Source organism: Triplophysa dalaica, chromosome 22 (assembly GCF_015846415.1).
Source record: "Triplophysa dalaica isolate WHDGS20190420 chromosome 22, ASM1584641v1, whole genome shotgun sequence".
In the NCBI taxonomy this organism is placed as follows: domain Eukaryota; kingdom Metazoa; phylum Chordata; class Actinopteri; order Cypriniformes; family Nemacheilidae; genus Triplophysa; species Triplophysa dalaica.
The window spans coordinates 11,634,516-11,662,244 of record NC_079563.1 but is presented as its reverse complement, the minus strand read 5'-3'; the positions used below and the strand labels follow the sequence as shown (position 1 = coordinate 11,662,244).

At 39.3% G+C, this 27,729-nt stretch overlaps 1 protein-coding gene across 1 annotated transcript in view; it reads left to right on the top strand.

Annotated features, from left to right (window-relative positions):
• The window catches only part of LOC130411684 (protocadherin-16-like), an 86,435-nt gene that overhangs the window by 47,009 nt on the left and 11,697 nt on the right, over positions 1-27,729 (top strand). Inside the window, exons 3-10 of the mRNA XM_056736489.1 lie at positions 18,124-18,312; positions 19,118-19,349; positions 19,720-19,956; positions 20,762-21,808; positions 21,939-22,126; positions 22,359-22,455; positions 22,874-23,031; positions 25,248-26,097. Of these exons, the coding sequence (XP_056592467.1) occupies positions 18,124-18,312; positions 19,118-19,349; positions 19,720-19,956; positions 20,762-21,808; positions 21,939-22,126; positions 22,359-22,455; positions 22,874-23,031; positions 25,248-26,097 (2,998 nt within the window). The remainder of the gene's footprint in view (positions 1-18,123; positions 18,313-19,117; positions 19,350-19,719; positions 19,957-20,761; positions 21,809-21,938; positions 22,127-22,358; positions 22,456-22,873; positions 23,032-25,247; positions 26,098-27,729) is intronic.

Sequence of the window (27,729 nt, the reverse complement as noted above, 5' to 3'; positions counted from 1 at the left end):
CTTGTTACCAAACAATTTGTAGCCACTATTGACTTCCATAGTAGGAAAAATTACAAAGGTTGTCAAAATTGCCCCAGAACTGTTTGCTTTCCTACATCCTTCAAAATATCTTCTTTTGTGTTCAACAGAACAAATAAATTGTTTTTAAGGTAGTCAATGGTGGCCGAGAACTGTTTGGTTATAAGCATTCTTCCAAATATCTCACTCTATGTTCATCAGAACAAAGAAATGTATACACAGTTGGAACAACTCAAGGGTGAGAATAATATTTTTTGGGTGAACTGTCCCTTTAACTTGTTTTGTCTTTGGTTGCTAATGTTACTTGTGAGAACCTTTACTAGAGAAAATACTTTTTCTATTTGGAAAGCTATTGATAAATAATGCTGAGACTAGAGAATACTTTATTTGTTAGCAGTTGTTTTAGTGTTGCCGTGAATCCATTTGTTGAGTAATAAGAGTTGGCAGTCAAAGCATCGCATTGTGGTTTGGTCCATTTTAAATCCATGTCCCCGAGGGAATGCTTCCAATTAGGCTGATGTCAAATACTGGTCAGATAACAGCTGGCTCTTCTGGTCTCACTTTCTAATAGCCATTTGCATTTAAAGAACACTGCCACGGCAGCAAAATTACACTTTTTATGTTCTGTATCCTTAATCAGGCTTTGTAGTATACAGGCACAACTATGCGGGAACTCTTTTGGCCTGAATGATCACGTGACGACAAGCTCTTGATTTACTGTTCCCTCGGAACTTCCCTGCACACGCACACGGATGAAAGCGCACGTGTGCTCGTGCACATGTGTGCTGGGTTACTCATCTGTCTCGCGACGCTCTCGGCCCAACTCTCTCCATCCCAGCTGGAGCTACGTGACCTCTGACCCGTGCGATATCTTACACTCAGCTAGCATGTTTTTCTTGGCTTTTCCAGAGGAGTGTAGAAATTAGACTGCGAGTTGGACCTAGCTGATTTGTACTGTCTGGGCTAGGTTTGTGTGTTTGGGGGTGTGCATTTTGTGTGGATGTGTATGGGTGCAAGGAAGTGCTTTGCCACTCTGATCATTTATGATCTCTTTCCACAAGGGAGAAACATAATTATCTGCTGACCATGGTGTTAACCACCATGGTTTGCTTTGATCTGTCCCTTCGTGTCCACAGGCTGTGTGTAGGCTTACGTTTTCTACACGGTAAGGCAGTAACGTTACATGCACATATCCGGGCATTGAGATCCGCTGACAGTTTTAGTTTTGTTCTCGTGCCCCTGCTAAGCTTCTCGGAAGTCCCCTCTGAACAACAACATGCCACCCTTGAGCTTTTGAGGTAACAGGTGCTTTACAAGTCTCTCACCCCCTGTCGCAGATTATATGACATGCATGTGCAGTTGTGCACTGGGGATTAAACGGTGAGAATGTGTTTTTGTGTTGGACGTCTAAATCTAATTATAATTTACAGAAAGATAGTTAATAGGCAAAATTTCTCTGTTATGGTAATGACTTAGAAAGAAAATTGTATTGTTTAGCTTCTTTAAGATATAGTTCCTTCAAATCTTTCTAATAGAAAGACTATGCTGGTTGACCAGTGCTTGTTTTTTCTCTTAAATTTTCTATTATTTCCCTATAATTCATTTTCCTTATTATTTTTTATCTCAGTTTGTGACTTTGTTGATATCTTTTCTGAAACTGATCAGAAACTGAGATTTGTGTGATTTCTGGGTCTTTTTACTGTATATGATAAATATCTGAGACATACACTCTCTGAAGAATCACTGAAACACCAAGATATGGTGCTATATAGCACTAAAAGTGGTTCCCCTTCAGTGGTTCTTCAGAGGTTCTTTGGGGTGACCGAGGTGCCATATGGCACAATTTCCGTATAAAGAACCTTTTAACCCCTGTATGGTTCTTCAGTGGTTCTATATAGCACCTCAGTCATCCCAAAGAACTATGCTATATGCTATATATACAGCACTTTTTCTTTTTAGAGTGTAGGGGCTTTGGCAAAATTTACATTTGCTCTTCATTCTCAGTGATGTAGAAATAATTGACCTCATGAATGATTTCACGTTCTTATGAGAAGAATCCGAGAAACATTAAACTTAATGAGAATTCTTTATTTGTTCTGCATTTAATGTCATTGCCCTATCATGTTGGGCATTAAAGGGATAGTTCACCCCAAAATTCTGTCATCAAATGCAGTACTCACCCTGTTGTCATTTCAAACCTGTATAACTTTCTTTCTTCCGCGAAGCACAAAAGAATATATTTTAAAGAATGTTAGTTACCGAACCTGTTCACTTCTATTGTATGGACACAAAACCGATGCAAGTAAATGGGTTCCCTCGCTGTTCGGTTTCACAACATTCTTCAAAATGTATTTTGTGTTCTGCACAGGTTTGAAATGAATAGAGGGTGAGTAAATAAATGTAGCCAGAATTTTAGCTTTTGGGTGAACAATCACTTAAAAGAGATCTAATTCGTGTTTCTTCTGCACCATGGAGAGTGAAATATAAATACTGTACACTATGGAAACCAAACGTGAGAACCTTGACCTGCTTGGAATGTGCTCTGAATAAACTACACCTACAATTCTCTTTCCGTACCATCTCCAGTTCCATAACTCTCTCCATAAGTCCTTTCCGGTACATGATAATTCAAATAAATAATGACCTCTTCCCCAGCGTAATGCATTGAAACAGCCCCCTTGCTTTTCTTCGGTCAAACTTGTGAGGATCTTATTATTTGAACCCCTACGTACTGTATCATCGTCATCTGTCACTGTATTCTGCCTATCTTTCCATTTCTCATTCCAGTTCAACAGCCCAGATAATGTTCCCTGAAGGTCCTGATGGTATTCACAAAGACTTTCACCCGTTAAGTCTTTCAAATTTTGTGGCATTGTGTGCAGCGATCAATAAGCTTCCCCCAGATAATTCCAGAATAAACAAACAGCTCTCTTGTTTCCAGTCCCGCACACACACATTAAGGTCTCTGGTGATCGGTCAATGCAGGGTAAATCAGGTTTAACCAATTTTACAGCGCCCTTACAAAACAAAATCTAGTTACTGTTAGACTGAGAGCAATATGTCACCTCAACCTTGGATTTGGACGGCTTATGCAGTTGTCAGCTATCAATTGGGAGGCATCTATTGTGATTTCTATGCTCATAAAAGTGTGCATGGGTTCCAGCTACGATCCACGGTGCATGTACACTCAGGACTAATTCAATATGGCTTCCATTAGACGGATTGGAGGGGTTCTGCTGGAGCTTTAAGAGTACGTATTGGTCTCTCAGGGGAGGTGGTTTTATCTTTTTTCTTCTCTCACTCTTTCTCTCTATCTATCTCTCTCTCAGCTTTTTACTCTACCCTTTCCGTCTTTCTCTTTTGCCCCTCAGCGTTCTCAGAAATCCAAACCGTATTGCAACTTTAAACCACACATTATATTTTCTGGATTGTTATTCTTCTTCTTGAGGACTGTCAGTTCGGTATGTTGCTATGTTCTAAGCCCACATCAAACAGCCTTTCACAGAAGTAGAGCTTTGGTTGTGAAATTTACTGAGACTCATGTTTGCACCTATTAAAGTAATTTTTGTCACAGTCAAAGAGCAAAGAAACACTTAATCACCAGCTCCTCACCTCACAGGTCAGTGGTCTCATGACTTTGCAAACTCAAAGTTGTTTTAATGTGGTTTAGAGTACAGAACCAAGAAGAATTCCAGGAATGAGGTGGGTATGTATCTTATGAGTTTGTTTAAGGACATTTTTTGCGTCCGTGCTGAAATTATGGGAAGTTAAGCGATGTGGTTTTAAAAGATTTCCATCTTTTATGGGCCCCCATCATGGGGTGCTGATAAGACCTGAATCATTAGCTCTGTGAGATAGGAAAATGATATAGAACTGACGTGCTCTCTCTGTGCTTTGGTCTGTTGCTCTCCGGGTTTGGGTAATTGATTTCAGGCTTTAGACATGTTTTTTTCTTGTGGTGCTTGAATCAACTCGTCATTTTTTTCTTTTTAAATACTGTCATTAACAAATGGGAACTGGCTTTCCAGTTTCCAAACATTTGCACTACAACAGATGCGCAAATTACACAACACTAGTTGGGGACAAACTTTGCACAGATAAGTAGGGTACTATGAATTCCCGAATTTTTTTCCCCCTAAATCTGTTTTTTCCGTAACACTTTTTCTAGATTCTGCGTTTTAAAACCTACAGTAGATACTTTGTACCAAAGTTCAGGGATAAAAATCTGTAGAAAATAAGGTATTATGTACAACTATGTTAATAAACCAGTATCTTACCAGTACATTTTCAGTTTATAGGTCTACATACATTTAAGTGCATTTTTTCACTGAAGTAATTTTTTTTTATAATTAGCATGCTATATTTTATTTAGAATTTAATTAGCACATTTACTCGACTAAACTAAACTAAAAGGTAAATAATTTGTGAATTTTTGTGTCCGACATTGGTTTACATACATAAAAAAACACTTTCATTTTCTATTAATGCAGTTATTGTTACCTTACTTCTTGACTGACTCTCAAATTCATTCGGCGATTCATCTGTCTAATTCCCTCCTTTCGGTCTGCCTACTCTGATCTGATTGGTCAGATGGTCTAGTCTGCTGTGATTGGTCTACCGTGTGCAGTATCGCAAATGGAACGTAGGCGGGCATTTCACGGAGTGAGGCAAATCCGACCCAGAACTGAAATTAGAACGACAAAAGACTTGTTCGCGTGACTCAGAGTCGACTCCTTTTTTTATTATACATTCAATTTCGGCTTTACAACTTGGCAGACTGCTAACATTCACACACAGCAACATTACACACCGCAAAAATTGTAATTTTAAGTACATTGTAATATTCACTCTTTATATAATATACTCAGTGGTCGAATTATTAAACAAATTCAAGAGGGATGGTGAAGTAAAATGTGGGTGTGTTATAACTTGTTCAAATTACAGTAACATTACAATCATTTTGAAGAGTCACCACAGAGGGTGTTTGACAGTAGCTTCACATTTGCAGTACATGCAACTGCGTCATTCACAGACATGCAAAACAGGCAGGTTTTAAATTTCAACCACATCTGAATATTTTTGTTACTCTGCTGTTCAGCAAAACTTTCTGGTTAAGAAATAATACATTTTTCCAGATTTCGTGGCATTCCGCCTTATACAGCAAATTGCCTGGATTTCGCAATTCTGTCCGCGTTTTCTGCATTTCGGAAATCATATGGCCCTAGATTATGCAAGGATGCTTTTACACTCAACAAATGGAATTTTTTTTTGTAAAAATATCATTTTTACATCCAAGAAACACATGTGACCGAGCTCTGTGCTCAGATCAGACGGTTTGGGATTTGTCACAGTCATTGTGCTCCCATAATCCTCTCTAATGAATGTGAGCTGCCCAGTCACTCTCTGAGTTTAACTTTTAACACACTTTTCATTTGTAACGCTTGAAGGAACCTTAATCTCATGACCTTCCTGATTTATTTGTGCCCTGTTAAAGTTCAACAAAAGCCACATGACATTGAGTTGATTTGATCTATCACTAGCAAAACTAAGCAAAAGAGCATTTGGTATAGAGTGTATGTATATATGGACACCAAGCCGTGTGTTACAGCTTTTCACAGTCTTATTAAGTTACGTTGAGCCGGTGACCCTCTGACTAAAGAAAGTGACATCATGGGTCTGGGTATCCCGATGGTAATTGAATTATCAGTCCCTGTGAAATGAGAAGGGTGGAGGGTATAAGAGTTTGCGCATGTGCTTTATTTAAAGATAACAGGTGGTCTTTCATTGTCTGGCTATGTGGCATGTGGCTCGGAGCAATGAACAGCTCATTTTAGCTTTAGTGAAAGGATTGCATTCGCGGCTCAGTGGACGGGGTCAGGGGTCAACTTGAGGCCTGGAATTGACTGCGAGACATCTTCGTGACCTATGACCTTGACCGTTACATGCTGAATGGGTCATAACTTCTAGCATGACCAGAGATTGTTTTTACCCCTGCAGGTGGAAAGTTAGTGTTAAACACAACAGGGGAAACAAAATGTCAACAGATCTGGTTAAACTGTTTGTATTGCTGAATTGAAACCGATTTATAATGTTAAAATTATTCACAGTAGGTTCTGATAACAGGTACTTTTTGCATTTTTTAATTTGTCTTTTTAAAAGTAATGAAAATAATAATATGCACAGAAAATTCAGCGTATTTGCATTTGACCCAATGCGTGTTTTTTTGTTAAAAAACGTAATTAAATCTAAACCTTGTCGGATCAACTGTTTGTCACATGTAACTGTCTGCATCCTGCCTCAGTGAATAAACACAAAGTGTGTGTTATGCTTCATGGATGCTTGTATGGGATTTGTAAACAAGATGACATTTATATAAGCACTTTGATGCTGTTGATTTACCCGATGGCATAAATTGTTTATAACAATGACAAATCTTGCTCTCACGGTTTAGATACCTGAAAGTCGAGATCACCAATTTAAACCATTTTAGTTTTTAAAACCTTTAAAAACAAAGAAAAGGTCAATGCTTACAAATCCTGTAAAGGAATACTGTAACACACCCAAAACAGCTTACATTACGATTTATTTTACAAAACTCGCTCCAGAGGATTTGAATATGAGTCATAAACGGGTGACCACATTTGTAATATTTTCATTTTTCAAAATGTTCAATTTGTGTTTGTTTTTTTATATGCAAACTTGCACAACATGAGGATGAAAAATAACAAGAGAATGATTTGCATTTTTCAGAATAAAGCTTACGTTTCTTAAAGGGATAGTTCACCCACAAATAAATGTAAATGATGGCAGAATTTTTCCCTTCAAGCTTTTATATTTACTTTTTTACAACATTTTTCAGAAGTTTGACTTCAGGGCATTTGCTGTTGCTCAGACTGATACCGTGTGCCGCATAGGTCTATATTTTTACAGTAACGGCACCATTTGTCTACCCATGTTTATGGGATTTTGACAGATCATGCTTATCCACAAAACTCCCCCAGACTGGATAAACTGTTGAGCTCTAACCCCACCCCCTTTTTTCCATTCCTTTATTACTCCATCCATCCTCCCCCACTCAGGAGAGCCGTCACGAGGTGTATGACTGAGTTCCTCTGTCATCATGGCGACTACACTCAAAGGCATTGTGGGTAATATATAACGGGCAGTTTATGCTGCTCTAATGTTGTTTGGGTTTCAGGCGGTCACATAATCAAGACCACACCGTCACCGTGGAGAGGAAATGGCAGGAGGGGAAGTTAAGACAAGATGGTTGAAACATAATGGTGCCGTGATGGAGCCAAATGTTTTCCTGTCTTCCCCTCTTTCTCATTATCCCTCTTTCTTTTGCTCTTTCTTACCAAGAGCTTAGATCACTTACCTTAAGTGTGTTTAGCCCTGAGGTTTGTGCCATTCAAGGTCAGGGGTTGAGGCACATTTTGAAGGAGGCAGCGTTCCTCTGGTTTCTGCCCTGTGCTATGTCAGCGTCACTGAGGTAATATCAATAAATCCATTAGCCTGGGCTCTTATTACAGAGGTAATCATAGAAATAACTACGTACAGCCATATATCCATGTGCTGTTTTTGTGCAACTACTTGTTTTAGTAGGTACATGATGTTTTATCCAAGTAGGAGATGGTCCTAGATTAAAATACTTTGTTGGTTTAGGAACATTTTTGTTGATTATTCTTATAGCAACGCTCTAAAAAAACAAGTGTGGTTCCAGGTCCTAATCCTATCCCTGAAACAAACAAAAAAAGGTTTGAAAGCAAATAAAGGGGCTAAAGAGGTCATGCATAATGTATAAACCTGTAAATTTACAGAATTAACAGTTTTTATAGATTTTCACATATTTTTGAAATACAGTAAAACAAAATTTAAACATGTAATTTTTCAGTATTTTACCAGTGCCTCATGATTTTTTTACAGAACAGAGGTCTCATAGATTAAACATTTTGGTTTTTAAAAAAACTTTTCCTTTAACTACTTTTTGTCTCTAGGAACATTTTTGCATTATTAATGGACTTTTGTGCAACAGAAACGTTCTGGAAATATTAAAGGTTCTTTACAGAACCGAGAAAGTCCTGTAAAGAACCTTTAATATAAGTTTAATTTTAATAAACAATTTTTGGTTCCCTTAAGCAGTTGTTCTCAAATTGGGGGCTGTAGCTCCCTAAGGTGTCCCAAGATGGATCCAGGGGGAGCACATTTTGTGGCATTTTATTAAATACAGAAATGTATCATACATTTTATGCGATCAAACATCAGAAAAATTAAACCACCAACAGAAAGAATTGATGTTCCATTATCCATCCATCCATCCATTTTCTACCGCTTATCCGAACTACCTCGGGTCACGGGGAGCCTGCGCCTATCTCAGGAGTCTTTGGGCATCAAGGCAGGATACACCCTGGATGGAGTGCCAACCCATCGCAGGGCACACACACTCACTCATTCACTCACACACTCACACCCTACGGACAATTTTTCCAGAGATGCCAATCAACCTACCATGCATGTCTTTGGACCAGGGGAGGAAACCGGAGTACCCGGAGGAAACCCCCGAGGCACGGGGAGAACATGCAAACTCCACACACACAAGTCGGAGGCGGGAATCAAACCTCCAACCCTGGAGGTGTGAGGCGAACGTGCTAACCACTAAGCCACCGTGCCCCCCTATGTTCCATTATTGTATAAGCAAATATATTTTTGGTTTAAGTAAAATTGTTGGTTTAATATTGTAAGACTTTATTTGAAGGGGGGGGCGCAAAGCGATGCCCAGTAGATAAGGGGCCTTACAAGGAAAAAGTTTGAGAACCAATGCCCTAAAAAACTTTGTTATCGTTTGTCAAATTCTTTTTTTACCTTTGTGTTGTGTGTAGAACTTTTTTGGATTAAAAATACCTTTTTGTGCAACATAAAGTCTGTGGATTCTGTGGATATTAAAAGTTTTCTATAGAACCTCAAGCACAAAAAAATCTGTTAGGAAACTTTATTTTTAATAGTGTACCATATTTGTTTTAGTGATGCAACAATTTGGTTATTAATGTTTTTATTGTGACTCCATATTTGTCATGAAGTGAGTGATGAAAACGTTCTAGAGTCTCTGACAAATGTGATAATCAGTGCATATGGCATGATGGGTGTGCACGTGTGTCTGGCCAGACCTGATCAGAAACGCTAGCCAGATTTGAAGGTCTTCAAGTTCTTTCTCGCAGTCATTAGAGGCCAAGCAGGGATGCTAATCAGCCTGCATTTTACAAGATTGGTCCCCAGACTCCAGCAGAAGAATCCCATGCCATCACATCGCACAACACTACTGAAGTCACCGGGTACCGGGAATAATGCGTATGATAGAAAAGTAAATGTATATGGAAGAAACCGAACGTTTTAAAAACATCCTGACTTACCCAGACATACTCTGTTTCCTGAATTACCATGCACTAGATGACACCATTTGGAAATAGGCAGAAAATGAATAGCTCCACATATCTTCTGTGATGTCCCATTGAGCACATCCTCTCTAAACAGAGCATGCAGACTTCTCCTAACCTGAGTTGCCAAACTACAGGAATGAATTATGTATGTGTTTGCGTTTTTCGTCTCTGTGTACATACTTCTGCCATGAAATACAAATTGGAAGCAATAACCAGCAACAACTCCATCACTTCAAAATCATGCACACAAGTTTGGAAAAGTGACATGGGAAAGATCTCTTGAAGTTGAAAAAGCAAATTCAGATTGTGGCATCTTTACAAAAGCTGTTGGGAGGAAAATATCCACGCTGTACCCATTCTCTATTGTGAAACCACTAAAATGCACCCTTTTATATTCTCTGTGATGCATAGCTCAGAGCCTCAGATGTTCATCATTTTTCTTAAAGGTGCAGTGCTCTATAAAAACAGAACAGAGTGGAGTTAATCGATGTGGTTTTCAGCTGTGGAGACATAGGCTCATTTAGGACAAAAAGCGGTCGTCTGCTGTCATCTCTTGCCAGTTTACCTCAAAGGGAACGTTTCAGGCTGTCCATTGTCTTTCACTGTCTTGGTTAATCGTTGTTTCCTCTAACCACGGAAAAGACATTCTGAATGGCAGAAAGTCATTGTTCTAAATTAAATGAGTTATGAAGTAGTCTAAAGGCCTGTAGCGCAACTGTTTTGCTAGTTTAAGCCCAACCCAGTTCTCATTTTCCCGTCGTGCGCAAAGTTGTTTAAATAGCAAATGCATTTGTGCTCAAATGTGCGCCCGTGGGCTGGCTGGTCTTAAAAAGAGGCGTTTTCTATTTTGAGGAACTGAAAATTGACACACAAATTTATTTATTTATTTAAAGATCGCGTTAATACGCCTCTTGGCCGGTCCACAACGCATTTTCACTTTACTTACAGCACACAAACATACCAAATCTAAAAAATAAATGGATTAACAATGTAAACGATTATTATTGTGCACATAAAGATAAAATTACGGGTTGTCCTGTGGATGGTCTGCTTGCGCGCTTTAACCTCACGCACGAGCAGATGCGTTTCCTCTCTGGAGAAGCGTCCAGACTTTGCTTTTGGAAATTCCACCGTGTAAATAGTGAATCCGCCATGGCGGATCTCAAATGAGAGATGAGACTCTGATTGGTGTACTGCACGTACGCCCAAAAAACACACATTACTCATTAAGAGAATCAGGACAACCCGTTTAAACCATGTGTCTGGGCGTCCCGACCGTTTTCCCGTCGTTAAACTAGCAAAAGTGGAGGCCCTGAGTGCGCTGTGCGCTGTAGACCATTAGCTTAGATCTTTAACATGTGTCTTCCCTAAAATTAGCTGTAAGAATTTTTTTTAATTTTTGATGTTCAATTATTTTGATCAATAACAACATTAGCATACATTTAATCAATAATATAAATGAAGACTTTAAAAAAATGTTGTGCATTCCAATTAAAATCAATCAAACTGCAGTTGCTTTGTTTTGATTTAAGTCCTAATAACTCAAAAAATACAGCTAACTATCACAATAAAAACATGAAAAAAATATATAGATATGAGATATCTCATTTTGGAAACAAACTCTTCAAATATTCTTATCCTAATCTTATATTTAGGTCACATAACCTCCCAATTTCAGAAAAGCAATGTTTAATAGTCACCAGTGGCATTTGAATGCCAGACCAGCTTCATCTTTGATCTCCCAGTTGGCAGGATGATATTTGATATGTGAGGCTCTGAGTCTGTCTGATAAACCTCTCTCTCAAACACCATTTATCAGTTTAAGACTCTCATTAAAGAAAATGACTTCTGGTGGTTGGTCTAGTTTCACTCTTGCTTTGTGGTGGGTAATGATATATTAAGTAAGACGTTTTGATTTATGACTTCTATTGATCTTTCATGATCCATGATTGATTATTCATGTTGCCAAGGGAACGGACTACTTTATAAATTATATTTTGTTTGCACCGATCAATTTCCACACCAGGGTCCAGACCAGACTCTATCCTGTAAGATGATTATTGTTAGATCTATGATGTTGATATATTTAAATATGTAGATAAAGACCATGTTTGTCTAAATTGGTGCAAAATAGTTTTTAATAAACTGTTGAAAAAGATGCAAAAGAATTTAATGCATGTGCAAGACAAATCAATATTCTGACTATCAATATTCAGATGATGACGTATGGACTTCAATTGCTTTGTGGTAAATAACTAAACTCTTCAGATGAAACTCTGCTTTTGCATCACAAATGCATAAACCCAGATAAAAAGACCCAGACATGTATTTCTCACTGTCTGGCCTGAGATGGGCCCCTAATCCAAAGCAAAGAATAAAACTAGATAGAATAGGATTAGATTTAAACTATGCCATATGCATTAGAGCATTTGCAATAGGTGTGATTTCATTTCAATTACATGTTCTGCCTTTCACCGTGAGATGTTGGCTTTGAAACGAATGAGCAGAAAGGTCATTGGGAATTCAAAGCACAACTCTCACTCACATTCAGAGTTCGTCTTATCTTGATATACTGTAGGAATGAGTCAATTTCTTTGAACTTGCACACACTTAAAAATAAGGGTACTTAAAAGGTTCTTCACAGCAATGCCGTAGGAGAACCATTTTTGGTTCCACAAAGACAAACCATTTAGTCAAAGGTTCATTAAAGAAACATATCTTTCGCACCTTTTCATAATCTGAAGAACCTTTTTTCACCTTCTTCTATGGCATCGAAGAACCTTCTGAAGCACCTTTGTTTTTCAGAGTGTATGTACACCCTGTGATTTAACAAAAGGAGCACCAAAATGAGAAATCCGTTTGTGCTGATCTGATTTGACTTTCTGTTTGATTGTGCATTTATTGTTGATGTGCATGGTGTAATAGGTTCACGTGTGTATTTATGAACATGATATTTTCTTTTAGTTTTTTAATTAGGCAAAGAACGTTATGTTAAACGCATAAATTCCAGCATAAGCCTCGTGACATTGGATGCTAGCTAGCGTGAGTAATAATGTAGACCACATGTTACAATTTCCAAGCGATGTAATAACAAACCATGGATTTGACTTGTAAAATGCAGTGACCCGTTGGAGGCCTCTGGAAATTTTGTTTGTGTTTGTTTGCGGTATAAAATTCTTGTTGGCCTATGTAGACGTGTCAGCTGGAAAAAGATCCTGTTTCGTGTTCATTAACATTTGGTTTGGGACGCTGTGCTCAAAAGTGCTACAAATAGTGGGAGGGCACAGAGACAGTAACTGCTCCTTCATGATTCATGATTTTTCAGTGACTTTAACAGTGAAAATCTGCCACATTTTCCATAAAGGATCATTAAGGGAATGTAACCTTTTAATTACGGTTTTGTCCTCTTTAATTCAAGTTCATCTGGTTAGAAATGGCACACGGCTCCTGAGAACTCTGCAGCCCAGGAATATGATGAAATACAGCGTTAAGTCTGGTTTTCTCTGAAAATGTTTCCCAAGAGAAGCTCTGAACGGGGATTGTATGAGTCTCTACGGCAGAGCAGGACTTGATTCAGGCAGAATTATTGCTGTATTTTCACACAAGTCTCTAATTTATCTGTAGAGGACAGTAATGCCAAAAAGACAAAGCGTCTGAAAAGTTCTAGTAGCTTGTTGAAAATGGATTTTGACAATATTGATCTGCTGAAGAAAACCTCCGCAGTGAGAAGAATGTTAGTGATGTCGAAGAATCTGAGTGCCGTGGACAGTTCGTCATTTAATTTATCGATGAAAGAGAGACGGAGTGATGCAGATGGGAATTCTACCTCTCGACAGCACTGTCAAATTGACTGATGCCGGAGTGGAAGATGGATTTTTGCAAGTGTGCAGAAATCCTATACACTTAATTGTCATTGATGAGTGTGCAGAATTGTTGGATGCCCAGTTTCTGTTTGCTTGGGCTCTGATGACCATTTCTGGCTCTTTTTAGGGAGCGTTTACTTTAGACAACACACTTTTCTTGACAACAAAAACCCATATGACACAATACCCGAGTTTAGTGTTAATCTCGATTGTTTGTGTTCACAGTTCTGTAGAAGAATGCATATTTGCGCAGTGTTCCTTTAAAAAGTGCCATTGCAAACTGACCTGATATGCAAAATTAAGGGGTTTTAGTCTATCCGCTTTTGTTTTATAGTTCCTGTAGTTGGGAGAGAATTGAGTTAGCAATGTAGTGGTTGTGGATTTGATTCATGGTAAAGACACATATTGATCACAAAGTCACTTTGGCTAATAGCATCTGACAAATACATAATGTCCCAGGAATTGATTTTTATTAGAGTTGCACCAATGTATCGGCCAATAATCGATATCGGTCGATAAAAGCATTTTTTTCTGCTGATAGTTTAACAACAGCTTATGTTCAGGGCCGACATAGCATTTCAATCAAAAGACGACAGGAAAATCCAATGAATTTGTGCTCTATATAGAAAATGTTAAGAAACATCATCAATTTAATGTTTAATGTTAAAGTGATAGGTCAGCCAAAAACTCCAGATTGCCGTTTATTTACTCACCCTCAGGCCATCCGAGAGGTAAGTGACAATTTGTCTTGAGTAGAACCATAAAGAAGATTGTTTGGTAAATCCGCAGCCCTCTCTGCTTCATATAATGGGAGTATATGGGGTCCACCTGTCTATAAGAGTTTCTAAAGCACATAATTCCAAAAAGCGGCTCCTGGCGACATGTTGACGTTTCGTGAAGTGACTCGCTTGATATTTTCATAAATTTGAACGTCATTTTTAATAATATTAGCCATACTGTACAGCCTCAACACTCCCTTTCTGCAGGTGGTGCTAAGCGTACCAGATGCTGATATGCCATCCGCCACCAAATACTACAGAAGTAGATTGCGATTATTATTAAAAATGACGTACAGTTTTATGAAAATATTAAACAATTCGCTTCACGAAACGTCAACATGTCGCCAAGAGATGCTTTTTGGAATGATGTGCTTTAGGAACTCTTAGACAGGTGGACCCCATACACTCCCATTATATGAAGCAGAGAGAGCTGCAGATTTACCATACAATCTTCTGTATGGTTCTACTCAAGAAAAAATGTCACCTACATCTCGTATGGCCTGAGGGTGAGTAAATAAACAGGAAAATTTAGTTTTTGGCTGAACTATCCCTTAAATAGTGATAATATGAATTAATCAAATTCAGAAAGTTATATATCTAGCAGATATCTATAATTCTTATTAAATTTAACAGATTTAAACTTGTTTTTCAGTAATTATTTTGGTGATTTATATTTCAGTCTTTACAGATGACTGTCCCTCACTTCCAGCATCAACAATATGTTGCATCCTTTTCTTATTTACTCTGCAAAGATGTATTTGCAAGAAAATAATCTATACCATAATGCAAACAATTTTCCGAAGATTTTCTAAAGTGGCATGCTGTTTCTGTGCACCATGGTCGTTTTAGTCCCATAGCATTTGGAGAATGGATCTCTCGTTTATCTTTACCCTTTGAGTGTCAACTCTGTTTTCCTCCGGCTATATTTCCCTCCACCCCTCAGCACCCAAAGGGCCCAGCTCCTCACTGGGCCTCCTAATGCTTTTCTCACCTGCACTCTGTTTAACGCTGGTCTCGGATCAGTTCACGGTTTTGTGACTGCCCTCTCAACAATGCACGCATTCTGTTCCCCCTTGGACTTTCATGCTCCATTACACCTACACCTGATCAAATCATCCTGCTTGTGTTTAAATTCTCATCTTGTATTTAAGTACAGACTTTTCTAAAGGCTTTGGGTTGTGTGGGGGTCATGCTAACCAGGTGGGCCGCACTTGTCATTTCTATCAGCACCCTGAGACAGAGACCTGGCAACCACGGGATCCCAAGACGAGTCATTATCGCAGGTGCTTAATCCCTCCTTCTTAACTTCAACATCCCAAGAACATGAACAAACATGGGGTCTTGATTTGTCAGAAAGATTGTGTTTCACCACAATAATTCAAACAGGAAATGATGGCATTATAATAATGATAAAGACAGATGGGAAGGAGGTGACCGATGCAGAGCTGGAGGTCGGCACTGGTGGTTTCATTTGGCTAAAATGAGGATCTTGTTCCATCAATATTATATTATATCATTATTAAGGAAATTCACCTGTTGAAGTGTAATAGCACACCTAAGACATTCTTGTCATACCACAAGATCACAGCGAGCTGCTGCAGAATTTCGTAATGGTACATAAAATACTTTTGGGAGACATGGTGAAATCTAGACAACATTCTTTGAACACGTGTTTGTATTTTGACCAAGATCAACTTTTCAAAACAAGCCTTAATTTGTGTGTTTTGCAATGAACTGCACAGTACAGATAGTACAATGAACTTGTGGCTTTTGTACTTCCTGCTTGTACAAAATGCAATGGTGACTGGTGCTTATCAAGATTATAAAGCAAAGATTCTATATTAAATTATATGATATTAATTATTGTATATGAATTATATTATAGTATATTATAATATATTGTATTATATATTATATTTTTGTTATTGTATAAAGGAAATCCATCCTTTCAAAACTAAACAGAAGAAGAAAGTGTTGTAATTAAAAAATATAATAAAAAATAATAACATAAATACAATATAACATTTATTGAGTGAACCAGGATATTTTCAATATTTGGGCTAAAATCATTTAGACTTATCTTTATAGAATATTTGGTTAAAATATCTCTTTTGTGCTCTGACATGAGGATGAATGAGGAAAGTAAATGAAGAAATAATCTTAATTTTTGGGTAACCTATCCCTTTAAAACAACCACCACTGTTGGGAATGGGGAACATGCCAAGCGGGGTTAAAAAGTGTTGCCTCATCTAAGGAAAGTTCCTCTGATTTTGCGGAAAATCACCATGCCAGGTTGGCCAGAATTCAAAGCCGCTGTATCTAACAGAAAATGCCAGTTTTAAGAACTCTTAACTAGCACCAAAGCAACATGGTAAAGGTTCCTTGCAAAGCCAGACGTATTAAATATTTGCTGATAGGCTGGGCACAGCAGAATCAAAGGTCATTTCCCCTTAATGTTTTGCAGGGAAATCTTTGTTGTGTTACAGGCACAGAGGGTCCGTACGTCTTTATGGAATTGATGAATGAGACGGTTTTGTGGACCACCAGAGTCATTTTGTTTACAGAGGATATCGTGGTGGGAGAGGGGTCAACGCATAAAGCAGAGTTGAGAGGTTGTGACCTCAACCTTTCCGGTAGCGGGAGCCCCGTTGAGATAGAGTCTGAGACCCTTGAGTTGTGTACGAGTTTTTTGCTCAATCTTGTACCGTGTCAGGACTGTAATGAGAATCATCTGTGCAGCTGTGTCTGTAGTTATATGGCCATGAGAAGATATTGTTATCTGTGGTGGTATGTGTCCATGTATGCATGTGGATAAATGTAGGAATACCAAATTAATTCCCTTGGTTGTTTACACATCTCTCTGTCATACTTGATTCTGATTGGTCATCTGCTGCATTTTGTGAATATTTTTGTATCATGATTCATGACATGAAATTGTATAATAGACTGCCGTCATAGAGCGTTTGATTTGTTAGCTGTGCAAGTTCAGGTCTCTCGTATTATTCCAACTTTACCTCCGATCAGTATTTTATCATTTATTTGTTAAATAGCTCTTTAATAAGTAAAATAATGTTCAGTATATTCAGCTGGTCATTATCACAAAATAAACCCGATATATAAGTCCTGATCGTAGGTCTGTATTTATTTTGCATTAATGATCATATGACTCATCATTGGAGAGATCACAAGTAAGGCATAATATGAATAAATGAACTGTTGAAGCAGATTTGTGTTGGAAAACCTAGACCTAGATGATAACCTGGATTGAAGGAAATTTCTTCTGACATGTTCAGTTCACGCTATTTAGTATGAACTTCAATTGACCTGGACCAAAAATACATGTTTTTTTATTTTAGAAAGTGATTTTTTTTGGAGTATTTCCAGTTGGCATTGATCGTTCTCCTCATTTTAAGGTCATGATGCAGTTCCCCAAAGACCCATCTGTGAGATCCACTTTGGGTCTGCCAAACCTCTTCTTTTGGGACAAAGAAGATTTCCTTGTCTCGATCAATGCTGTCTCTCGTCCAGCTTGCTTTCGAATGGATATGTGTCAGAAGCGTATCATTGAGTTGCTGTACAGATGGCAGTGTAGAGAGAAGGCAGGGTGCCCAAATAAACAGGATTTTATGATTAGTGGAAACATAGAGGAGCGCCTTCCAAGACATTTTTACCCTTGACTCGTATACTAGCCTTTTCTAGTAATTGCTGTAGAAAACGCATTGAATTCTTTCAACAACATTTGTCCCTCACCAGTATAATATGCAGTATGGTATAGCTGCATATGCATACGGCTCACTTGCTTTTATGTATTTCATGAATCTGCTCTTCTGTTCTGCACATTAACATTGCCATAAATTGGCCAAAACTGTTTCTGGGTGGGAGTTTGGATTTTACTTTCTCTACAAGCCAAGAAGAGCACCAGCAGCAAATAGCTGAAGACTTCCAATTGGATGTACAGAAATCATATATTCCTCCTTGACTATTGAGTTTTATGACATTCACTGACCAACTTGGTGTTGTTTTCAACAGGTTAAAGCAGATGATGGAGATGGTGGGTCATTTGGGGCTATTACATACTCTATTGGATCGGGACCTGGTAGTGCTGCGCCCAGCCAGTTCACCATTAATAAGGAGACGGGACAGATCTGTACCAGTGTGGCTCTTGACCGAGATGAAGGATCGGACAGTTTCGACTTCATCATCATTGCATCTGATGGGGTAAAATATTTTCATATTGTGAAATTTAAAAAGATACACTGCAGCTTTAAAGGGATAATTCACCCAAAAATTTTAATTCTGTTAACATTTACTCAACCTCAAGTTGTTCCAAACATGTACAAATTTCTTAGTTATGTTAAACACAAAGATATTTAGTAAAATGTTAGCAATTGGGACTTCTGAGGAGACTTGACTACTATAGTAGAAACATTTTAAATGAAAGTCAAATGTGCCCCAAAACTGTTTGTTTTCCTAAATTCATCAAAATGATTAATGGTAATCAATGATGTCCCAGAAATCTTAGTTGCTAAAATTATTCTAAATATTTTTTTTTTAATTCAACCAAACAACAAAATTTTACAGGTTTGGAACAACTTGAGGGTGAATAAATGTAAATTTTTTGGTGAACAATCCCTTTGAGAATTGGGTTACATCCTACTCAGTGCTTTCTCTCATAGCTTTCAGAAACAACAGTAACAGACAACCCAAATGAAAATGCGGTGTCACATTGGTATACACACGCGTTAATTTGCCATGATAAGCTACTTTCCACGATTCACTTCGTTTGCCATTTCAATTATTAATGAAGCCATAAAACGCTGCATGTGTCGATCGAGTAGATATACAGTACTGTACATACAAACTGCTGACTGGCCTCTTATAACCTGCCAGGGCAACAATGTCCCACTGTCAAGTATTGATCTATATCTGTATTGTTCCACATGAGAAATCATCAGGATGGATTAGACAGCAATGTGATAACCATCTTTCTTTCTGGAAATGAATGAAATCATTTTTCCTACAGGGAGGTCTTACCTCATCTGCCGGTGTGAAGGTGTCATTGGTGGACATTAATGATAACAGACCTACATTCTACCCTGTGAACTACGCCGTCAGCCTGAGCACACAGAGCACGCCTGGGACCTCCGTTGTCAGGGTAACGGCCCACGACCCAGATGCCGGTGCGAATGGCAAAGTGACATTTCACACTGTCCCCGGGAGTGGATCCAATTTCTTTACTCTCAACAAAGACACGGGTATTTCATTGCTTTTATTGAGCTCGTACTAACCATGTTTACTATTTTATTTCAATGTGTGTAATGCACACAAATTTTGATTAAATTTTGTTGTATATGGTTATGTATAAGGTTGTAGAAGATATGCACTGCATTAAAATATTTCTATGTTTGTTGATTTGGTGTGCTTGTCATATAAACTTAATATAAAATTTTGGATCAAAATTGTAGACATTCTTAATAAAAAAGTCTAATTGAAAAAATTTGGTTTCGGGCAAATATCTATTTACAGTGCATCACTAATGCTACAGTTTGTAATTGCTCCTTTTTATTATTTATAATATGCACAGCCTTCACACCTAATCCTGTCTTTAATTTTTTTCCCATTTAGGTGTGATTTCTCTATCACGCTCCCTCCACGGAAAGGCCAACTCTGTCATCACCATGGTAATCACAGCACGGGACGGAGGTGGCCTGACTGCGCCTGTCAATGCCAGGGTGAACATCAGTGTCGTGGCCGGCTCAGTGGCGCCCCCGGTGTTCGAACAAGCTCACTACTTCTTCACCGTGTCCGAGGACGTGCTCCGGGGTACCGAGGTCGGCATAGTGCGGGCCAGCACCAGGAATAGTACGTTTTAGTCAAATCTTTTTCACAGACATCAGCTTTTTTCTCGACCTCCTTGGAATGTCTAAAAATATACTAAAATACAGTGCAAAGTAGCCTGTGCTCTAGTAGTTTATCGCATGGCTCTGCTAACCTCACTGCTGCGGGCGTTCTAAACCATATCTGTGTCCGAGGCAGAGAGGGGTGTTCTGAAAAAAAGCTTGATAGGGAATATTTTTATTCTCGCTGAGCCAGTTGTGCAAATAGAGAAGCAGCTGCTCCGTGAGCCTCATTATACAGTCACATCCATCACAGATTCCAGACCAACTCACGGTGCTGGAAATTATTATATGTTGACATAAATTTTCTGACAACAGGCAGTTCTTCATGTTGTTCGAAGAAAATAAATGAGGAATTCTATAGGATGCACCTGTCTGTACATATTCTTTCCCACCATGTGTGTCTTCGTGAAGGTTGTATGTTTCGAGCCCTCAATGATTTCTTTCCGAAGTCAAAAATACAAATCCTTTCATCATTTACTCACCCTCGTGTCAGTCCAAACATGTTTGACTTTCTTTCTTCTGCCTAACACAAAAGAAGATATTTTGAAGAATATTGGTAGCCAAACAACATTGACCCCCATTGACTTCAGTTGTATTGACACAAAACCACTGAGACATTTCTCAAAATATCTAGACCGAGTCATACAGATTTTATGTGCGCATAAATGATAACAGATTTTTTCCTTTAAACCCCAGGTTTCTCAAAGACTCCTGTCTCTTTGTATAAAGTCATTTGCTTATTGCATCTTCCATGTTTCTTTCTTCAGGTGTATCTAAGGATGTCACCTACTCCATCTCTGCTGGAGATCCAGATGGTTATTTCACTGTTGATTCGGAGACTGGAGCACTCAGAACAAGCCTCCCTTTGGACCACGAGACCCGACCTTCCTTCGACTTGGAGATTCAAGCGCGCAGTGGCTCCCCTCCTGCTTTCGGGGAGTCTCGTGTCCGGATAACCATTGCCGATGTGAATGATAATGCCCCTGTATTTTCCCCGTCATCCTCAGAGTCGCTGCTGCTTCCAGAGGCCACCAAGATGGGCACCGTTGTGTACCGCGTGCAAGCGGAAGACAGTGACTCGGGCCCTAACGGGCAGCTTAGCTTCGACCTGATGTCTGCTGGAGGTCAGCGCACGTTCGGGGTGGATCGCAGCAGCGGTGAGATCCGTCTCATCGGGACTTTGTCGTATGACAGCGTACCCCGCTATGACCTCCAAGTGATCGCAAAAGACAGCGGGGCACCCCAACTTAGCGCTACCTTCACTCTCGTAGTCCACATCCAGGCGGAGAACGCCCAGGGTCCTGTGTTTGACACCATGACCTATCGTGTGGAGCTCAAAGAGAACTCTCCGCTCAACACTCGTTTCCTGCAGGTCCGCGCTCTCAATAGAGATCCCACCGGAAATGGAGGCTCCTCCAAAGATTCCACACAATCTGCCCAGCTGTCATACCGGCTCCGGCCAGACGGGGATGCGGCCGGGTTTGGAATCGCTCCTGACAGCGGTTGGCTGTTTGTTAAGAGTGCTTTGGACCGAGAAGCCAAAGATATCTACCTGCTAACCGTGCTTGCAACTTCAGGAAGTGGCCAGATGAGTAAAACAGGAAGCGCCACGGTAAGAGTTTCAGTGACGGATGAGAACGATAATTCACCACGTTTCTCTCAGGAGAGGGTGTTTTTGGCGGTTAGAGAGAACTTGCCAGCTGGAACGGGTTTCGGGAGAGTTTCGGCTACTGACCATGATGCTGGCCTCAACAGCCGGCTTACGTACAGGCTGCTCCATTCGGACCGTCACTTCCAGATCAATTCCCAGACGGGTGAGATGAAATACAACTATACATAAAACTATTCTTTGTAAATTGAATAACACTTATAGTTTTACAGACAAGTATATTGATTGATTTTATTTGCTTCTGCCTGTGTTTCTTAAACTTTGTGTGTCTGTAGGTGAGATCAGCACCGGAGCACCTTTGGACCGTGAGCACCAGTCCAGTTATCAACTAATCGTTGTGGTTCAGGACGGTGGGACACCCCCACGCAGTGCTACAGGAACAGCCCATATCACGGTGCTGGATGAAAACGACAACGCTCCGGCGTTCAGTCACACACAGCCTGGCAGAGAGATCCTCATTCAGGCAAGAACCAGACTGGCAAAGACTTTAATCATAACTTTAAATCAGTACGTCATAACATTTATACTAGGAGCACGTACGGTATGTTTGTTAAAGCGCAGTTTACACATCATAAAAATGTCATTGAATCTGTACATATTATCTTTCAAAAACTGTTTATGGGACTTTGGATATATTCCCGCTCTTGTTCTGTTTGTAGCAGGCTGGTGTTTGAAATGTACTTGATGTTTTGCAGGTTCAAGAAGGCCTTCCTGCAGGATCTGTAATAGGAACGTTGCACGCCAAGGACCCAGATGAAGGAGAGAACGGCACTATTTTCTACTCATTGTTAGGTACATCAGCGTCAGACTTGACATGAGACATATACTGTGTGTTGGGTGGTATTATCGCCAGAGAACATTGTGGCAAAATGTCTCCCGGTTGTTAAAGGGATAGTTCCCCTTATTTACTTGCCCTCTTTTCCTTTAAAACCTGGATGACTTCCTTTCTTTTGCAAAACACAAAAGAAGACTTTTGTAACAAAAACTAACGTTTGTAATGAAACACAAAAACCACCGCAACTTTTAAAAAAAGCTTAAAGACTTATATACAGGTTTCGAACAACATGTGGGTAAATAAATATTTTTGGATGAACTATCCCTTACAGAGAAACGTGTCGTTATCTTATCATTGTGTCCGGTGTGATGTATTGCACAGATAATTACGCTGTTATATTTTTTTCTATTTTTTCATTTGTCCGCGGTGATTTAGGCTCCAGAGCGGAACGTTTCTCCTTGAACTTGAACACTGGCGAGCTGAGCACCTCTTCCCCCCTGATTCGAGCAGAAAAAGCGGAATACAGCTTCACCGTGACTGCCTCAGACCACGGAGCACCATCTCAGACTTCCTCCACCGCCTTACTTATACAAGTGAGATTATCCAGACCGATTCCTAAGCATTCCTTGAGAAGTCAAGATAAGTTCGTCAGAGCTACGGTTTAGTGTTCAGCAGTCGTGTTTAGGTTTGACACGTATGTAGGAAACGCAGGTTTAGATCCGGCTTGCATTATGTTCTGATCTCATTCCTTCTTCTTCTCATGATTTCATGCCTCTGTAGTGCCTCTATAAGTGCCTTTATAGAGGTCATTCCCATTTGTTTTTTCATTTTGAGATGCATTGTGTACATTCCAGTCCAGTGTCTGTTGAATTTCAACAAAATCAAGCCTCAGGAGTGACAAAGTCATCCCACAGCAATGTGAAAGACTGAGAGCATGACAAGACACATGAAAACAGTGATAAAATCAAGGTTATCACATAAAAAATATTTTAAATTTAACTTTAAATATATGTACAAATATAACTGTAGTACTGCTAAAAAGTCTAAAAGTTCTTTGCGGAAGTCTGAAAAAATACAGAGCATCTTTTGTGTTAATTTGACCTGTTTCTCCAGTTTTCATTTTCTGCAAATATATGCAAATAAAAAAAATATATATATTTGAAATTTGGGAGATATATTAGTAGTAGTTTACAGAATTAAACAAAAATGGTACTTTTACCTAAACCCATACCTCTCAATAGTAAGTTCAGAAAAACTGAAATGGTGCTTTGAAATGGTTTCCTATTTTTTCAGCGGCTGTGACTCTTTAAAAGTGTCAATAAATAGCTAAAACTAGCCAACAGCTGATTGCATTTTTATTAAAACAAGGTGCCACTGCTATACAAGTTCCTTTATTGTAAAACTAAGTTTAAGTGTAGCTTTAAGAATACTGTAGCTGTAAAATGAGAAATATTATGAGCAGTAAAATGAGCAATAGTAATATTGCAATAAAGTTGATTCTAGCTCAACCGATGTCATTAAGTCGATGAGAACTACATCTCTTAATCACTCGGACAAGGCCAGACCCGAAATGAACAATCCACGTTTCACTGCCAAACTCACATCACGCTCACAGTCCCACAATCTGTAGTATCAGTGTTCAAGCAGAGAAATGAGTTGTGACCCAGAGGCCAGTATGTCTACCCAAACACAACACCTCCAAACTCCAAGGATTACTTCCTGCTCCGGAGGAACGTTCTGTAACACAAAACCACATATTAATCCCAGTGCTCAGCATGGTATGGGGTGAATCAGACATGTCACGTAGTATTTTTGACAATAGGTACATTTTCCTTCCAGTATAGTGTCCAGATTTCTAGATTCTGAACTTTGTGCTCTACAGAATGATAGTGTACAATTTTTTTGGTAGTAAAATATCTTCAGTCCTTTCACAGATGTGATTTCAAAAGGGGAGTCGGATGCTAATTGTAAAGCGTGCAATTTTTCTGCTCCCTATTTGTAAAGGAATGAGAGAGAGAGAAAGAGAAGAGAAGAGAGAGAGAGAGCAGGAGAATGCACCTTTGAATCAAGTGTTCCCAGATGGTTGTGATGAGTCCCAGCTGTGGTTCCTCATGATCAAACGAAACGCTGCAAACTTCAGTCTCATAACACAGTAGCACCAACTGATACTCCCGCATCAGAGAATCTCACACAATAACAATATCAAGATGATATTTTACATGCCGGCGATAATACCAGTCTGCTTATTGTATTATGTTTGTTATGTTGTAAATTCTATAGACTTTATACATCTCTTAATTTACTAATTTTAGTTTTGTTCATTTTTACAGTTTCCGGATTGCTTTTTTACTTTCGTAAATTCTAATCTTTGTCAATTCTATTGTATACATAAGAGAAAGATGTGTCATGTATTGTTGTGTGTATGACTAATACAACATGGAAAAAAGATTAAAGAGATAGCTTACCCTAAAATAGAAACACGATTTATCCCCCAACCTTAAAGTAGTTCTAAACTTGTGTAAATGTCTTGAACACAAAAGATATTCGGAAGAATGTTTGTAACCAAACAGTTCTGGGGCACAATTGACTACCATAGTAGGAAAAGAGTACTTTAGTAGTCAAAAATGGCGCAGAACTGGTTGGTTTACTACATTCATCAAAATATCTTCTTTGTTATCAACAACAACAAAAAAAAACTGCTAAATAATTTTTTTTGAGGGGGCGGAGGGTGTGATTTTGGATGTTTTGTAATCAGCACTTAGTTACTTTTGAATTTAAAATACTCTTTCTTTATGTTTCTTATCTGTAGGTTATTAGCTCTACAAGGACCCCTCCAAAACCTAACTCTCTCTCCATGACCCTCAACTCATTGGAAGGAGCTAAGCCAGGCTCTGTTATTGGTTCAGTTCGGTCACATGACCAACGTGAAGTAACAGTCAATGGTCAGGTGACCTACCTGGTAGTGGGAGGCTCGGAGCACGATGGCACTTTTATGGTAGACCGTCTCACAGGAGATGTATACTTGGCTAGAGAGCTGGACTATGAAAAGGGGGCTCGATATACCTTACAAATCGAGGTGGATGACTTCTCAAAGGCCTTTCCGAGCAGTCACATAGTTAATTTGGAAATCAACGTGCAGGACAGTAATGACCACGCTCCACAGTTTCCAGAAGACCCGGTCACTATCGTCATTCCTGAGAACGTTCAAGCAGGTTCCTCTATTTACACGTTCCAGGCTTCTGATAAAGATGGCAGTGGTCCTAACAGTGAGATACGCTATTCCATCCTACAGCGTTGGCCGGATAACCCCGATCTCTTCAGTCTTGACCCGATCACAGGAGTCTTGAAACTTGGCCGAGAGTTGGATCATGAAGAGACCTCCAGCCTTTTCCTGGTTGTCCATGCAACAGATTCAGCCGTGGACCTGACTCAAAGGCTCTGGGGATCCGTGACGGCACGGGTGTTTGTTACCGATGAGAACGACAACACTCCCATCTTCAGCTCCCCCACAGCTGTGAGCGTGATGGAGGACCAGCCTGTAGGCTTTGTGCTTCTATACGTCATGGCCCGGGATGCTGACCAAGGCGAAAATGGACGGGTGTCCTACAGGATCCAGTCAGGCAACACAGCAGGACGATTCAGCCTCAGCCCCAACAGCGGTAAGAATCATTGCGTCGCTCTACAGTATATAAAAAAACTTCTCACATCATGCCGGTTTATGGGCTGTTCCCTCAAAGCATAAAGTAGTTCAGCAGGAACGGATCATTCTCTTGAAGGGTTCATGGGAGCGCCGTTTTATTTTGGCCGTAAACCGCAGCTCTTTGATTTGAAGCTGGAAATAGGCATTAGCGTGAAATTTCTCCATTATCCAAGAATATGACAGTGGTAGGGCTCACGCAAAATGAGGTTAAAAGACAAAGGCACGTAATTGACCGAACAGCTGTGGATGGTTTTCCTTCCAGTGTTGTCAAATGGTTTATGATGTCGGTTTAACTTTAATTTCTGTTTTAAATCAGGCACGCACTGCTTAAATATAAAGATACTTGCGGCACGGTTTTGGATCACCACATTGGTGGAACCTTTTGGAGAACCTCTGGGTTACTTTTTAAAGGGATAGTTAACCCATTCTTTAATTATTTGTCTGCAGAACACAAAAAAAAGGTATTTGAAGAATGGCAAGACCAATTCAATTCTATTGTATGAACACAAAACCAATGCAAGTCAATGGGTACCGCCGTTGTTCAGTTACCGACATTCTTCAAAATATCTTCTTTTCTGCAGAAGAAAGAAAGTAATCTGGCTTGCAATAACAAGAGAGTGAGTAAATGATGAGAGAATTATCATTTTTGGGAGAACTATCACTTTAAAGAGTCTGTTGTTTCTTTAGTAACCCAATCACTTGAAATATAGATTGACGTTCCTTCAGTACCCAATAGGATGAGACACATTTGTAGTTACATGCATCTAAATACATATTGTAAAAGAGTATACTGTACATTATCTAAAAATTGAAGGTAAAAGCACAAGGTAACGTCACAGCGTGTAACGATGAGCTGATATTAACCAGACTATAGAAAGTAAGTCCTAATATTGTTTTAACCGGTCGAGTAGGAGGTCTAAAGATAAATGTTAAGCACAAAACCAGAGCTACCGTATTCAGAAACAGAAGCTAGCTTAAACATCTCAATGATGTGTTTAAAGTTACTGCGTGTTAGACGGACCATAAATAAAAATGAGGCCGCACACACAGTTTGGACTTCTCACAAACACACAATAATGTTTCGCAGTCAGACTGCAGATCAACCACAGGGATGTGTTTATCCTGACTGACCCTCGCTCTGGCTCTCACCGATGACAGCAATGCAGAGGTAGAGCTGGAACGGTTCAAACATGGATCTTTATCCTGATCTTTATAGCATCCAGTCATTCTCAGATTCCTTATAGTGAGGATGGTTGAGTTAAACTGAGGAGAAAACCAGAAGGAATAAAGCAACCATGAATTATGAGCTTTGGATAATGTGTTGGAATTCTATGTGGCGTGAGCTAAATCTGCAAATTTGGAATTGCAGTTACATATTAACAAGGGAGCGACAAAGTTGAATTAGCCTTGTACTGTATATAGACAGTTTAACCGGGCGCATGCGCATGGCCCGAAGTTATCTTCCTGTCTGTATTTCTTTATTGGTCTGGCTAATGGCTATTAATTTGATTATTTATATTTAATTTATTTTATATACAAATTAATTTATGTTAATATTTGATCATAATTGTAATAAATTACCAATTTGTTG